The sequence below is a fragment of the Nicotiana sylvestris genome, chromosome 7, assembly GCF_000393655.2.
Source record: "Nicotiana sylvestris chromosome 7, ASM39365v2, whole genome shotgun sequence".
In the NCBI taxonomy this organism is placed as follows: domain Eukaryota; kingdom Viridiplantae; phylum Streptophyta; class Magnoliopsida; order Solanales; family Solanaceae; genus Nicotiana; species Nicotiana sylvestris.
In genome coordinates, this window is record NC_091063.1 from 117,364,059 (window position 1) to 117,380,968 (window position 16,910).

Consider the following 16,910-nt stretch of genomic DNA (forward strand, 5'->3'; position numbering starts at 1 on the left):
GTGTATACTCTTCTTCTTTTGAATTTCCAGAATGTTTTTCTTTTTATTTTTCTAAAGTCTTAGTATTTTTTCGGAATTTCTTCTCTTTTGAAATTTTCTCCTGTCTTCTCTCTCTTAAATCTGATTCAAGACCTCCTATTTATATCCCATCCCAGAATCCTTTAATCAATTAAAATCAACCACTTTCTCCTATCAAACCTATTATCTTCCCACTCATTCCCCACTACATTAAACAAATATATCAACCAAACCCATTACATCTTGTCCCCCATGCCTAACATAAACAAATACAATATTCCCCTCCACTACATTATGTCTTATCCCCCATTATATTAAACAATTATATCACCCACACCCCATTACATTTTGTCCCTCATGCTTAACATAAAGAATTACAAAATGTTTAATTACCAAACTACCCCTCCAACCTTATTACAATTACCATTTTACCCCGAATGTACTGCAATTTACCAAACTACCCCCATCAGCTATAACAAATCAATTAATCAAACTCAACCAAAATATAGCCAATATGACCAGTTTCTTAACCAAACTCAACAACAAATCATATGAACAACATGAACAACATCAAATTAATGTGAATGAATTAACCATATTGGGAACCAATCCTGGTTAACTCAGACCATAAATGGATGAGCAAGGAAACAACAATATTAACAATACAATACATGATTCAAACTAAATCAACAAATCAAAAACCAAAAACATAAACTCATATTAAATCACTGGATTAAAATGAACTTCAAACCAAGATGAATATGAATTAAATCCATTTTAAACAACAAACATGACGGATTCAAATGATTAAACCAACATATTTCCCTATACAACTACATTCTTTTAGACAAATAACAAAACAAAACCGAAGAAGAAACAATTACGAATTTAAGCTTGAATCTAACAACATTAACATTTTCTGAAAAATACATAAAACACATGAAACAACTAAAATAATTAATTAAACTTCAATTTGAATACAACAAATATTAAACTAATGAATTTTTACCTAAGCAATAAATAAGAACAATAAAACAAACTGAAAAATTCACAAAAATAACGAACTAAACAAACATTTACCGATTTTAGATTTTGAGAATATCAAAACGAAATACGGACAAAAATAAAACTCAAAATCCAACTAACCGGAAGTGACCAACGACGAACGAAAATGGAAAACTCAGACAGAAAACTCGACGTACCGGACCTCGACTCAACGAAAAACCCTCGAACTTTGACGAAACGAAGAAGACGAAGCAACAGTAGAAGCCGCGGGGAGCAGTTGGAGAAGAAAGCAGCAACAACTGCTTGAGCAACAGCAACAGAACGGAGGGGAACGTTCAACCTTGCATCAGTGAAGCAGTAGCATCGGTTACTGCTGGACATCGGAGCTTTGACTGAGGCAGAAACTCGTTGGCGCAGTGGCGACAGCAGCCATGGCGGACTCCTGTTTTTTGGAGGAGGAGATGAAGCAGTGACAACAACAACGATGGATGAAGCATAACAGCAGCAACTGGTCATTTGGACTTGAGGTTGAAGGCAACCATGGACGTCGAGCTCAAACTCGAGCTTGACGTTGAACGACGAAGATGAAGCAGCGATGGTGGTGATGATGTTGCCATGGAGAAGGTAAAGCTTGAGCAACTGGGGAGGTGGAGGAGGTGTCCATGGATGTTGGACGAAGAAGAAGAAACAACGAAGGTGTTCGACGGAGGGGTCGTCGCTGGTTCGAAGGAGACGGAGGCAGCGGGGTCGTTTGGTGTGGTGAGGAGGAGCAGCAGCCATGAACGGTTGTTGCGTGCATTGTGTGTGTGTGTATGCAGTGAGGGTGAGGAGGAGGCAGCCATGGTTGTGTGTGTTCTCAAGTTTTGAGAAGAAGAAGCAAATGAGAGGGGGGGGCGGACCTCTTTAGGGTTTTTTAGGTTCTTTTTTTTTTTTTTTTTTTTTTTTGTTTTGTGTTGTACCAAATGAAAAATGAAGAGAGGTTGGGTATTGGGGTTATGGGTTGGGTCGACCCGGTTTGAAATGGACCGGGTCGTGGGGAAGGTTGGGCAATTACTTGGGCCTGGGGTTGAAATTTGAAGAAGTGACCCAATCCGACTTCTTTGTATTTTTGCTCTCTCTTTTTTTTTCTAAAACTAAATTATAAAAATACTTAAATTATTATTAAGAACTAAATTAAGTTATAAAAGCGCAAATTAACTCCCAATAACAATTAACGCACAATTAAGTAATAATTAAGCATAAAATTGTATATTTGGACATTAAATGCTAAAAATGCAAAAGATGCCTATTTTTGTAATTTTCATTTTTTGTAAAACAAACTTGATTACTAACAATTGTAGAATTAAATCCTACATGCAAACAGCGACATATTTTTGTATTTTTATTAATTTAACAAATAAACATGCACAGACAAATACAAATAATTATCCAAAAATATCACAAAATTGCACACCAAGAAAAATCTTTTTATTTTGAATTTTTTGGGAGTAATTCTCATATATGGCAAAAATCACGTGCTTACAAGCATGAAGGGTAATAAGCAAACTATGAACATATTTGGTAATATAGTTTCATATATGGTATATATACAAAAAAGCCTCCAATCCCAAATTCCAAACCCAAAATTCCAAAATCATCCTAACATGGGAATTATATATATTTTTTTCAAAATAAAATTAAAAAATATATTTTGAAAACATATGTCCAAATATATTTTTATTCTCAAATTAAATTTCACCCAAATTAAATTTAAAATTTATGGCCAAAAGCTAGCTGGTTCAACTTGCAGGTGGTGGGATTACAAATTTGAACGTCACCATCATATTTCGTGCCCGGCGCTTTTCATTCAATGCCCACACTCTTCACACGTGTTTCTTTCAACAAATATCACAGGCATCAAGTTCCCATCCAATATATTCAATCTTGTTCCTCTCTTCTTTTGTTCTATTTTTTTTGGTGAAAAAGCTTCCCAAATTACATTTAACCCCTCATATTCTACTTTAATCTTTAATTTTTTTTGGTTGCTAATTTTAAGTTTCTTCTAGATTCACGGTTTTTATCTTTTATTGGTACATTATATGTTATTTTACATGATGAGTGATTACATCACATAAGCTATCCACCGGATGGAGTATTATAGCCTGTTAGGCCAAATATTTTGGGCCAAAAGTATTTTTTTTGGCTAAAAATTAATGTGTTTGGTCAAGCTTTTAGAAGGGGAAAAAGTGCTTTTGCGTAGAAGTAGAAGCAGTTTTTGAGCAGCAGAAAAATATAGCTTATATCTAAAAATATTTTTTTGAAAATTACTTTGAGAAAAATACACTTAAAATAGTTTTCAACAACTTGACCAAATAAAAATTACTGCTCAAAAATACTTTTCAAAATAATTAATCAAACACAAATTCCTTCTCGCCAAAAGTACTTTTTTGAAAAGTATTTTAAAAAAAAATATTTCTCAAAATAAATAGATTTTAGAAGTTTGGCCGTACGGGCTATTAGTTTTATTATTTTTAAATTTTTTTTTTTGTGTGTGGGGAGGCTTGTGAGAATAGGAGAAAGTCGGTTGCAAAGGAAGAATGAGGGATAATACACTCCAAACCTTTCACTTCACTCAATAGTCCGTAGTCCAAAGTTGCATTTCTTCTACTCCGTCCATTCCACATGATTATGTCTAAATCAAGATAACCCCTCTTTCGTCTCCTTCCTTCTTTCTCTTCTGATATTTTCTCTTCTTTCAAATTATTTTTTGGACCATTGATCTATAATCTTCGCCACGATTATAGAAATATCTTAAGCATATTCTGTTCTTTTCATTAAATACCTTCCACTTTTACTCTTTCCCATATTCACTACTTTGCAAAAAGCTTTAATCTTTGACTGGTATGATTCTTTATCGCAACTTATAGTTTGATACTCAAGAATCTCTTTGGTTTTTCAAAATAGAAATAGAAATAATTTCATATATTCACTCTTGTATAGGTTAATATATTGCTGTAAAATGAGCATGGAAACTAGTAGCGCAAACTTCAATGGTAATATAAGTGATGTGTCAGCTGTTGCTCAACCACTGGCTGAAGAACCAACTGAGATTGCATCTAACATCAAGTATCATGCTCATTATACTCCTCATTTTTCTCCATTCAAGTTTGAGCCTGAACAAGCATACTATGCTACTGCTGACAGTGTTCGTGATCGCTTAATCAATGTGAGTTCGTTCGTTCGTTCATTCATTCATTTCTACTTCTGTCTGTCCTGCTGAACTGATGGATTGTTTTATCTTGTATGGTAAATATCCTGAATGGGAATATGCTGTTGGTCATCCATTTATCAGAAGCAATTGTCTAAAGATAACCTGTTTAACATGGTTTTATACATGAGTGCTCTTACCCTAATACTGAAAATTAAGGCGAGACTTGATCATCATTGTTAAAAAAAAATTGCAATATCAGGGTGACAAGGAGGATGATCTTACAATTGATTTGAAGAAAGGGAAAGCCACAAATCACTGACTTCGCACATGTATGTTATTTGCATTCTCTGCAAATGAAGTAGAGAGTCTACTATGTATGTGACCTATCAGGTAAAAGGATAAATGAAGTAGGCCACACATATAAGATAGAAACACAACACTTTTCATTCTTTTACTTTCAGCTCGTTGTATGGAAGGTTTTTCTATAGTTTGAGGTTTCAATTAATCACCAATCCAAGATCAACAATTTAAAATATATGCTCAGTTGACCTTATACCATTACAGAAGGATAAGTTGTACCTTAAACTACACGCCATTAACTTGACGGTCGTGGCTGTCTGCATTTCAAGATTCCGATACTTGTACATATTAGTATGGCTATCAAATGCAAGATGCATTGGCTGATCTATGTGTTGAGATTGAGAACGTTGCTATGAATGAAATAATTTGATTGTGATTTTGATGATTAGATGTATGGGTTCTACTAAGGGATATGAATACACGCTCTTCCTCTACAGAGAAGTAATCAGTTGACGGGGAGCATGAAAGTTTGGTTTCTAGCATAAATTCAGCAACGTTTTTGTGCTATTAATGATTGTCGCTAATCTCAATGTTGTTATTTGTCTGTTTCTTTTGCAGCAATGGAATGACACCTATCTTCATTATGACAAAGTTAATCCAAAGCAAACATACTACTTATCCATGGAGTATCTCCAGGGAAGAGCTTTGACCAATGCCATTGGAAACCTAGACGTCCACGATGCATATGCTGATGCTTTAAAGAAACTGGGTCATGAGCTTGAGGAGGTCGTTGAGCAGGTGGTGCAACTTTAGAATCTTTGGCTTGAAATACTTTTCTCCAATGGTTCATTATTGTGTTCATACTATCAACTGTTTTGTGGACCTTACTCAAAATCTGTGTTTGTCTAGCTATCAACTAGACCGTGGAATATGTTTTAGTTAATACTCTTCACTCTTTGTGACTGCTATGTTTCTGATACCAATAGGAGGAACCATTGATGACTGCATAGTGGGTTGTGAAAGGATTTCTCTCCCCTAAGCCTATATGTCTCCAACGTTATAGTGATATAGTTACCCTGTCAATTGTGGATTTTGCTGGATGAAGACATAAACAAATAATATTATTGTATTCTTCAACTTTGGATTGTGATTCGTCCACTGCAATCATTCTATACTGTTATCCTCAGCCTTCTCCCTTTTTCTGTATCTGTTAGAAATCAATCAACAATTTTTCAAACCTTTTGTGTGAGCTTTCAGTTGGCTACTTCTGAAATGTAGTTGTGTCACTTCAAGAGCCTTATTTCTGTTAGTGCCACTGGAAAGTGATGTGACATTATTTGGCTTGCTGTAATTTATCTTTCATTTGTAGGAAAAAGATGCAGCATTAGGAAATGGTGGTTTAGGAAGGCTTGCTTCATGCTTTCTTGATTCCATGGCCACATTAAACTTGCCAGCATGGGGTTATGGCTTGAGGTACAAATATGGACTTTTTAAGCAGATTATCACCAAGGCTGGGCAAGAAGAAGTTGCTGAAGATTGGTTGGAGGTCTGATTTCATTAATGCATTTGTTAAATACCATGAGAATTGTATGCTAGTAACCAAACTTGGTTATGTACCCTGCAGAAATTTAGTCCCTGGGAAGTTGTAAGACATGATGTTGTCTTTCCTGTCAGGTTTTTTGGTGATGTTGAGGTCCACCCTTCTGGCTCGTAAGTACTAATACTAACTATATATGTGGTAAAGGTCGTGAAGAAACAGAAATCTCAGATTGATTTCTTACTTCAAGAAGCCATACTGCTGTCTAATTTCAAACTTAATTATCCATGGAATATCTTGCAGAAGAAAATGGGTTGGTGGAGAGGTCATACAGGCTATTGCATATGATGTACCAATTCCAGGATACAGAACTAAAAACACTAATTGTCTTCGTCTCTGGGATGCCAAAGCCAGCTCTGAGGATCTCAACTTATTTCAGTTTAATGATGGACAGTATGAATCTGCTGCACAGCTTCATTCTAGGGCTCAGCAGGTCTGCTAGAGCACTTTGCAGCTATAAATGTTCCGTTTTTCTAATAAGGAAGTTGAATATTAAGTTATATATTGTAATGCTAATTGCTGAACCCTGAGAATTGAAACACTTTACCTGTATCTACACACTTGCTTCCCATGTTTCAAGAGATTTTGAGTGGCAAATATTATTCATGCAGATTTGTGCTGTTCTTTACCCTGGGGATGCTACAGAGAATGGAAAACTATTACGACTAAAGCAACAATTTTTGCTTTGCAGTGCATCGCTTCAGGTTTACAGTTTCCTTACTCTCCTCTTTCCTGCTTCTGCTCACTTTAAATGCCATATCTTTCTCCTTTATGCTATTTAGGAAGTCAGCCTATCGGAAGGATATTAAGGAGCCACTTTTTCCCTTGCATTATATCTTCATGTTGAACTGTGCATTGGCATCTGCCCTTCAGCTAATTTGTTTTGACGGAAGCTTCGTGTTTGTTTCAGGAGCATCTTGAAAATTGTTTTGTTTGCTAAAATAAATGGAGTAAAAAAGGGAACTTGTATTTCTCCCGGAAAAAAAGTAAAAGAAAGGCTGTAAAACAAAACATAAAATGGAAACAAATGAAACCATGTTTTTGTGCTAGAGAAAATCTTGTAAAAAAAATTGCATTTTGGCACCAACGTGTCTTTTTCCTTGGCACATTTGTTTTCTTTTCAATGACAACAACAACAACTACTACTACTACTACTACAATATCCATTTTGCTCCACTTGAACCCGTTTTTATGGAAATAATCTGGAAAGACGTTAAGCAATATCTATGAATTAGCCTGTTTTAATCATATGAAAGCCTCAGCTTCTTTTAGGGTTCTAGTGATATTACCCCTAGAAAAGACGCTAAACAATTCTTTCAACACAACCTCAGGAGAAATTGTCCAATAACCAGATCCCAACAACCCACAATTGTTTTCCAAAAGCAAAACCAAACCAGAACCAGACCATTGTCTAACCCAAACCAACCGATGATATCTGTCGAACACTGTATAGCATCCATTAACTTGTAAGAGTTTCAGTCTCCAATAAACCAATTTGTCATAATATTTCAGTTCTTAATAGGTGTATGCCTTTGATCAACTTTAACAGCTCTTTACAGCCAGGTAACTGGCTTTTCATTTGACCTAGATGTTACTTGATATTTGGTTGTTTTGACATGTCTTACTTTCTTCTTTTTACGTAGCTGTCTGCTAACTGACTGTTGGGTCAACATCAGGATATCATTGCCAGATTCAAAGAGAGAGAAGATGGAAAGGGAGCTCACCATTGGTCTGAATTTCCCAAGAAGGTCGCAATACAACTAAATGACACACATCCAACTCTTGCAATACCAGAGCTGATGCGGCTGTTAATGGATGATGAAGGACTTGGCTGGGATGAAGCTTGGGGTATTACTATGAGGTGCTTTTAAAATTTTCTTTTGCCTAGGTGGATGCTCATTCATGAGTAAACACGAATATGGTTCCTTTGTTTGATTTGTCTTGGTTCGGTATCTTTGCAAGTTTATGGATTGGATGATGTAATACATTACTTCTCTAGGGCAATTGCCTACACAAATCATACAGTCCTACCTGAAGCACTGGAGAAATGGTCGCAAGCAGTCATGTGGAAACTCCTACCTCGACATATGGAAATCATTGAAGAAATTGATAGACGGGTATCAAATCATGCAAATTGCTCCCATACTTGAAAATATAGCTTACTTAGAAGAGTATTTGAAATTTCTTGCAGTTTGTTGCTTCAGTACAGTCAGAAAGACCCGATCTTGAGAATAAGATTCCTAGCATGCGCATTTTGGATCACAATGCCCAGAAGCCTGTTGTGCGTATGGCTAACTTGTGTGTTGTCTCTTCTCATACGGTAAGCAATTTATTTGCCTGTGATACACCTGTGACTTGAGAGTTCGATAAATTAACTCCAGGTAAAAGTGAATGGGTACGCTTATAGTTGGGATTTGAGTACTTTAATCTATTCACATGATGGATATCCATTCTATAATCTATATATTTTTTCTCATGTAGAACATTCTTTGATTTATTCTAACTGCATGTGCGTAGTACATGTAAACTAAAATAAAAATCCTCCTACTTATAGAAGACCTTCTAAAAATACCCCGGCTTTTATTTATTGATGCACTTTATATGCATGACCTGGAGCTGCACACTGCCGTTGATCTTTCAGTTTTAACCAACCCCAAAAGTTTGGAAAAGCTGATAACATTAAGCTACTTAGATTTTTTCATTTAAGTTATTCTTCAAGTGTTTACTTAACAGCAGATTAAAAAACAATTACGTAGTGTTGATAGCAAAGACTTGAAGAGTAACTTATCAACAATAAAGTATTCATCAAGTCTTTACTTATTAGAACAAAGAATAAGAATCTCCATATAAAAGTCTTCCTCCTTGTCAAAGTTCTTATGGAATTTTAAAGAGAAGCAAACTCATTAGCCATATCCTGCAGGTGAATGGTGTTGCTAAGCTGCACAGTGACATCCTCAAGGCTGAGTTATTTGCTGATTATGTCTCTGTATGGCCCACCAAGTTCCAGAATAAGACCAATGGTATAACTCCCCGTAGATGGATCCGTTTTTGTAGTCCAGAGCTGAGTAATATAATCACCAAGTGGTTAAAAACAGATCAGTGGGTGACGAACCTCGAACTGCTTGCTAATCTTCGGGAGGTATTTAAATAAAATATCCTTCTGGAAAGCTTGCATACTTTTAAACCTTTTCATTGAAAATTCTTCATGTAGGCCATGATATTACACTTTTTTTTTGTAATTAGTAACTTACCAATCATGATGATATTGCTATTGACTATACATTTTGCAAAGTTTGCCGACAATGCAGAGCTCCATGCTGAATGGGAATCGGCTAAGATGGCCAACAAGCGGCGTTTGGCACAGTATGTTCTGCGAGTGACAGGTGTGAGCATTGATCCAGATACCCTTTTTGACATACAAGTCAAGCGTATTCATGAATACAAAAGGCAGCTTCTTAATGTTTTGGGTGTCGTCTACAGATACAAGAAGCTGAAGGTGCGTGGAACTGCCAAATTTCCACTGTCTGGTTATTTCTCCTTGTTAGCGGCCTTAAGAGTTCAAGACAGTTATCACTGCTAGCAATGATCTAACAAGTAATAATATAAATCTTAAATGAGTTAAACATTTCTACTCATGTGGTTTCTCTTCTGCACATGATGAAATCTTGAGATTGTTGAAATGATGCAAGAATGGGATATTCCACTTTTTAGAATGTAATGAGATTTTTATACTTGTATAAACTACAGGAAATGAGCCCACAAGAGCGGAATAATACGACTCCTCGCACGGTCATGATTGGAGGAAAAGCATTTGCTACATATACAAATGCAAAAAGAATTGTAAAGCTGGTGACTGATGTTGGCGACGTTATCAACAGTGACCCTGACATCAATAATTATTTGAAGGTAAGCAGTTTAACTATATGTACATGAGAAGTTAAGGAGGGGTCTCCCAACCCCAAAACTTCTTCAAAACTAAAATCTTTCAGTGAGAAAGAAGAGAGTTTGAGAGAAAACTCAGCTTGATTTTTCCCTCAAGCTAACGGGGTTTAAATAGTTATGGTTACATGTTCTAAGAGAGGAAAGACAATCAAGAGTACATAATTACAGGAACAATTGATCACTAACTAATCATATACTATAATTCTAATATTCTAGAATATGTATTCTAACACTCCCCTTCAAACTGGTGCATACAAATCATATATGTTGTTACAAATATAGCTGATACGACAACCAGTGAAGGATTTGGTGAAAGTATCTGCAAGCTGATCATTTGACTTTACAAATTTCGTAACAATATCTCCTGAGAGTATCTTTTCCCAAATGAAGTGACAGTCGATCTCAATGTGTTTAGTTCTCTCATTAAAATATGAGATTTAATGCAATATGAAGGGCAACTTGGTTATCGCATACAAGATCCATGTGACTGATTTCTCCAAACTTCAATTCTTTGAGCAACTGTTTTATCCAAATTAGTTCGCAAGTTGCCACAACCATTGCTCGGTATTCAGCTCTTGCATTAGATCAAACAACCACATTTTGTTTTTTGCCTTTTTAAGACACCAAATTACCTCCTACACACAATATCCAGACGTAGACCGTCTATCAGAAGGTGAACCTGCCTAATCAGCATCTATGTATCGAAGATATGAACAATTGCATCCTAGTGACTATCACATGGAGAGTCCATAAATTGGCTTACCACATTCACAGGAAAGTCAATGTCAGGTCGAGTTACTGTGAGATAGTTCAACTTACTAACTAGCCGCCTATACCTTCCAGGATCACTAAGGGGCTCCCCCTGTCATGGTAGAAGTTTAATATTGGGGTCCGTAGGAGTGTCAATGGGTCTACAACGTGTCATACATGTATCCTGAAGAATGTTTAGGGCATACTTACGTTGTGAGATGACAATTCCTGATTTGGATTGCGCGACCTCAATGTCTAGGAAATACTTCAATTTACCTAGGTCCTTTGTCTGGAAATGCTAAAAGAGATGTTGCTTCAATTTATGTATACCATCTTCATCATTGCCCGTGATGACTATATATCAACATAAATGACCAAATAAATGCACAACTTATGAGCAGTATATCGATAGACAGAATGATTAGCCTCACCGCGAGTCTCCTGAATGAGCATGCTGAACTTACCAAATCATGCCCGAGGAGACTATTCCAAACCATATAAGGATCGACACAACCGGCATACAAGACCATTAAACTCCCCTGAGCAGCATGAGCAGCAAAATCATGGCGGTTGCTCCATCTATACTTCATCCTCAAGATCACAATGGAGAAAAGCATTCTTAATGTCCAATCGATAAAGAGTTCTGGCGAACAATAACCATGGATAGAAAAAGACGGACATATGTTTTTTTTTTTTTGGGGGGGGGGGGGTATCACTGTAATCAAGCCCAAATATCTGAGTAAAACCTTTTGGCAACAAGACAGCCTTTAAGTCAATTAATTTGACCATCTAGACCAACTTTGACTGATACACCCGTCGACAAGGGTAGATTTACTTGGAGGTAGAGGAACAAGCTCCCAAGTACCACTAGCATGTAAAGCAAACATCTCTTCGATCATAGCCTGTCGCGATCCAAGATGAGATAGCACTTTGTGAACTTAGGGTGTAGGGTCTAGGGTATAGAAAGGAGAGTTTGAGAGAGAACTCAACTTGATTAGTCCCTCAATGTAATAGGGTTTAAATAGTTATGGTTACATGTTCTAAGAAAAGAAAGATAATCAAGAGTAACAGGAAGTAGCTCATCACTAATTAATCCTATACTATAATTCTAATATTCTAGAATATCTACATAGATTCTAATACTTACCTTTTGAAGTTTTAATAATTTTCATAAATACCTTCAAAGATAGTTTTGCCCCAAGAAAAGTTGATATATCAAAAATGTCTGTGTGCATGTATCGTTCTGTCCCGGCTTAATTTTTACGAAATCTTCTTTACTATTTGTCCTGCATACGTTGCCCCTTCTTTCAAATCATGTGTCATCCACCAAGTAGGGAGAGCATTAGATTCTTTTCTGACCAAATATTACTTGTTCTTTTATTTATAAATCAAATGACCTTCTAGAGATGGTATGTGCCTTTTAATGATACTGATGTATATCAAGTTAGGTATATCTCCTGCAAGGGTGTATTGTATACTCTTTGTGTGTGTGCGCGTGCTTTTCTTTTCATTTTCTGTAAATTGGCCCTGTTTTATTTAATAAAATTTATTTTTAGAAGTAGTTTCCTTAATGTGTTTAACTTGCACACTGTATTGTCTATTGAGTGTAAAACGCTGATGCTTATATTCTTATTTTAGCATCTAGTAATTTAGTTAACCAGGCAGTTGTTGGTTTAGGAACTTTTTTTCTTGATAGATGTAACTTCCCCTGTTTAGAAGTTGTAATGAGTCATGCTCAGGGGCCGGATTCATATAATCTGTCGGAGAGTTCCAACTGAATTTAGATTGAATTTGTCATTTTTATTAGTTATGTGCTTTACAAAAGGGAAATTCTAGTGGGTCTTTAACCAGCACATTTTCAGTTTTCTTGCCTTGGTGAAATCTTACGCGTTTGTAGTCTCCCATTTTCAGCTAAGAGTGCTATGTTAGTATAGTAGCTTTTCCGATGCTATTTCTCTTTTCAAAGATCTAACTTGGGGAATAAGAATTAATTCTTATTCCGAACAACAATTTTTTTAATTTGATGCACACAGGTGACATGTTTACAATTCGTGCTTCAGTGCGGATGTTGTCCTCTAATTTAAGTTTCATTCGAGACAGTATTTAGCGTGCACTTTGTCACTTTCATTATGTCAGTAACTTTTTTGGACTAACAGGAGGTTGGCTGATTTTTCAGGTGGTATTCGTTCCCAATTATAATGTATCAGTGGCAGAGATGCTTATTCCGGGAAGTGAGCTATCACAACACATCAGTACTGCAGGCATGGAAGCAAGTGGAACAAGCAACATGAAATTTGCACTTAATGGATGCCTTATTATAGGGACACTAGATGGGGCCAATGTGGAAATCAGGGAGGAAATTGGAGAAGAAAACTTCTTTCTTTTTGGTGCAACAGCTGATGAAGTTCCTCGACTGCGGAAAGAACGAGAGGATGGACTGGTATTCTTCTAAGAATATATCGTATTTACTCTACAGTAGAAGTTGATTCGTTAGCCATATTGCTGGTTTAGATCTTTTAGCACCTACATTATATTATTTTCATAGTTCATGCTTTAAAAAAGTATATTATTTTCATAGTCGTGCTACTAATTTATAACTCAACACCTGATTAGCCTACTCATTTTGCCCTGTGTCCTGGATTTTAACTGGTGTGCCACAAATAAATTTTCCTTGCTTGTTTTGGTTCCAAATTGTCTTATTCTAGAGTGCTTGGTTTCTCCACTGACCATGTTACTGATTGCTGTTTTATCAAGATTTAATGTGCTGAAAAGGATAATATTTTTTCTGTAGAGATCTCTGCAGTTAGCAGATTACTTCATTAGTAGGTCCTCTCAATTTCAGTCCTAGCTTGACTTGAGAGAATCAGTAGGTCAAAGAAATTTGTAATGATATGACTTACTTCCTCCCATGATAGAAAACTGTTAAAGTTCCTCAAATTAAGTCGCAAGGAACAGTACTAGACGAAGTTCTTTTCTCATGGAAGTTACTTCTGTTTGGACCAGCCCAAAATACATAGAAGGAATGTTATTTTAGTGTATTGGCTGTGCTTACTGCAGTTGAAGTACTACTTTCACCCCTCACCCCATATGCACTAGAATACGCTTGTTTGTTATATTCCCATCAGAGCAAGTAGCGCCAGTAATTTTAGCTTTCTCATCCTAATTGTGCAGTTCAAACCTGATCCTCGGTTTGAAGAGGCCAAGCAGTTTATAAGGAGTGGAGCATTTGGGACCTATGATTATAATCCTCTGCTTGAGTCGCTAGAAGGGAACTCTGGCTATGGTCGTGGTGACTATTTTCTTGTTGGCCATGATTTTCCGAGCTACATGGATGCTCAGGCAAGAGTAGATGAAGCTTACAAGTAAGATCTTCTACTTAACTTTGAACTGTTTGTGTTCCACCAAAATATCCTGCTGTGAGTTATTCTTTACGTGGAACTGGATTCCCTCTTTGAGCTTGCCTTATTATGAAGTAAACTTAATATGCACGTACTGCTATTGACATAGATCTGGTCAGAAAGATCAAAAGAGTCGTTTGGGGTGAAAGTGCTGGACTTATATGCACTTGCAAACGATTGAAAAACAACAGGATGAATCAAAATTTCTGTGGAGAACATAATTTCAGATATTCTTACCTAGGAAGACTTGATAAACATTGTTCTGCCTATAACTTATCAACTTTTCGTTGTCTTGATGTACTTAGCAAGTGTAAAAAAAGGAAAGATAGAAAATAAAGCAAGTATTTCTTCCGGTAGGTTTTGAAGTTCCCCTTAGACACTGTTACCAGATATCTTAAGACTCACTTCTGGTGATATTGGTTTTGGTCATGACGATCCATGATCATTCGAATATTATACATAGATTCAGTTTGTTCATTCAACACTTATGATGAATGATTTTGGTTCTTATTGAAAAGGACGACCTTTTACGCCCACCTAAGCTGTCAGAAGTTTGGGAGGAAATTCTCCTCAATTTATATCAAAATATGCTAAAATGAAAACTGATGTTTGTGTCCACCCTGCAGGGACAGGAAAAGATGGATAAAGATGTCTATACTGAGCACCGCTGGGAGTGGCAAATTTAGTAGTGACCGTACAATTTCTCAATATGCAAAAGAGATCTGGAATATTGCAGAGTGTCGCGTACCTTAACTGCATTAGCGGCACTTCCGATCCTGGTGTTTATATGGATTTAATATTCATCATTAAATAGTACTAGAATTATGAAAAATTGTTAGTTCAAGCAGCATTCTGAAGTATCTTATTGCATATATACTGCTAACAAGCAGGTATCAGCTACTTATCTTTATTGAATGTATACGCATTCGATTACTCCTTATGTCTGCATTTGACATCTTGTATCTCGTTGGATCGAAAGATCATATTTGCACCATTATAACCTGTTTTAAATCCATCATTTTAGCCAATGTAGAACGCGTTGAACAGTTACTTTCCTCTTTTTTCTTGCGAAAATATTGGATGCTGGATTCCAAGTCAGAGAAATGCACAATTCACCAATCACTATAAATGCCGTAAAATTGGAACAATTGTTCTAACTGAATTTCTGGCTCAAAGGGTTTCTCAAGTTTCAAGGTTGGTCTAACGTGGCTCTTGTCATGGGGGAGTTTATGGTCAGTCCAAAATCACACCCGCGCGGCAGTCAAGTTGCGCACTTGACTCAACCTTCCCTAAACATTTAGTCAATTTTCAGCAAGTTTGGCCTCAACGATTTTTAGCCAGCAATTCAATAGGAACAACGGTAAATACGGAAAAATCCCAACCTTTGCATTAATTTCGAAAATATACAGAGGACCCCTCACTTTGCTATGAACACAAGTCGTTCACAGCTCACTCTTGACAAAGAACACAAGTCGTTCTTGGCCAACACTAAAACCTGCCCAAGTAGCCTTAGTCCCTTTTGAAATACTTTGAAACCCTCACGTTTCACTCTTGTTTCCCACTTATAATTTCACACGAAATTACCCACACACATCTGACTAAGTCCAAAGGCCCTATTTATAATATATAGGCAGCCCTTAGAACTTGACAGCACAATGACACTTGTCGTCTACAGCTTTTGCCACTTGTCAGGCTAAGATTAAATCTGTTCCTAACATGTAGTTGACATCCCCAACTACTTAAGACATGATATACACGAAATGGGATAATGATACAAGCATAAATCAGTCATGGCACAAAGAGGTTATGACAAGGTAACCGCCAAACTGCTTTTCATGTGCATTGCATGTGCCATCTTCACTTAGCCAGCTGAATCACACCCAAGGCTGGCATTGCGCTCAGCCTTGGCTCATCTTGACATTGCTCCGCACCAATGCCATGCCCGCAATCCGCCGCCCATGATTTTGCCGCACACGCCCGACGTCGTTGCTGCACGCACACTGCCTTGGCCGAGTTTCTGCCTTGCCCATGTCAACCTTCATTTCCCTTGTGCCATTGCTTGTATTTTCCTTCACATAACTTTGCCTTAGCTATTGAAAGCCTTTGCCATCATCCCACATTTCCGCCTTGCCTCAGCTTAGCCCGCACTTAGCTGCCACAACCCAAAGTGTCGTGCAACTGACTTTGGCGGGCATGCCGTGCCATGCCGCCCTAACATTGCCCACACAGCTTTGTCAAGCCTTTGCCATGCGCGCCTTGCCTGTCCCAAGTCCTTGGCCAATATTTTTCCACAACAGCCCTCAATGACAATGTCTTGTCCGTCGTCCGCATGATCGTTTTGCCTACACATAGGCCAATGGCAAGGCCATCACGCTCAAATCCTTGCCACAGCCGTGCCACGCCCGATGACAAAAAGTCAAGCCCTAACAAACCACCCGCACCCTTTGAAATCAACGTCCTCATCAAGCCAACTCAATGAAGCAGCCCCAAGGGATTGTTGACATACAACGCCCCTGGTGCTCCATTCACATCTGCCACAATGACATTCGTCTCCACCACTTGTTCCTGTTTTTCTGCAGCCAGCATAGCGTTCACCCTAGCCTGCACCGAACAGTCCTTCTTCAAGTGCGGTCCCCCACAAGTAAAGCAGCCTTTGAACTTGTCGCTCCTTTCTTTGCCATTGTGAATCTCCTGTCTCACATTCTTGGCA

At 37.3% G+C, this 16,910-nt stretch overlaps 1 protein-coding gene across 1 annotated transcript; it reads left to right on the plus strand.

The window, feature by feature from the left end:
• The first annotated feature begins 3,765 nt into the window (after window positions 1-3,765).
• On the plus strand, window positions 3,766-15,133 carry LOC104215145 (alpha-glucan phosphorylase, H isozyme). The gene is made up of 16 exons (XM_009764896.2): window positions 3,766-3,903; window positions 4,003-4,228; window positions 5,132-5,311; window positions 5,883-6,059; window positions 6,138-6,223; window positions 6,354-6,543; window positions 6,722-6,814; window positions 7,787-7,971; window positions 8,110-8,227; window positions 8,302-8,430; window positions 9,031-9,249; window positions 9,403-9,606; window positions 9,858-10,016; window positions 12,979-13,242; window positions 13,974-14,164; window positions 14,827-15,133. Exons 2-16 carry the CDS (start codon window positions 4,022-4,024, stop codon window positions 14,951-14,953), a joined length of 2,529 nt encoding a protein of 842 aa, XP_009763198.1. The 5' UTR covers window positions 3,766-3,903; window positions 4,003-4,021; the 3' UTR covers window positions 14,954-15,133.
• Window positions 15,134-16,910: the final 1,777 nt, after the last annotated feature.

What these genes read in the sequence shown, in the direction of transcription:
- LOC104215145 (XM_009764896.2), top strand. Translation starts at nt 4,022, where the DNA reads ATGAGCATGGAAACTAGTAGCGCAAACTTCAATGGTAATATAAGTGAT. An exon ending in TTGCTGAAGATTGGTTGGAG is followed by an intron (nt 6,060 to 6,137) that starts GTCTGATTTCAT and finishes TGTACCCTGCAG; the next exon opens with AAATTTAGTCCCTGGGAAGT. An exon ending in GCTTGGGGTATTACTATGAG is followed by an intron (nt 7,972 to 8,109) that starts GTGCTTTTAAAA and finishes TTACTTCTCTAG; the next exon opens with GGCAATTGCCTACACAAATC.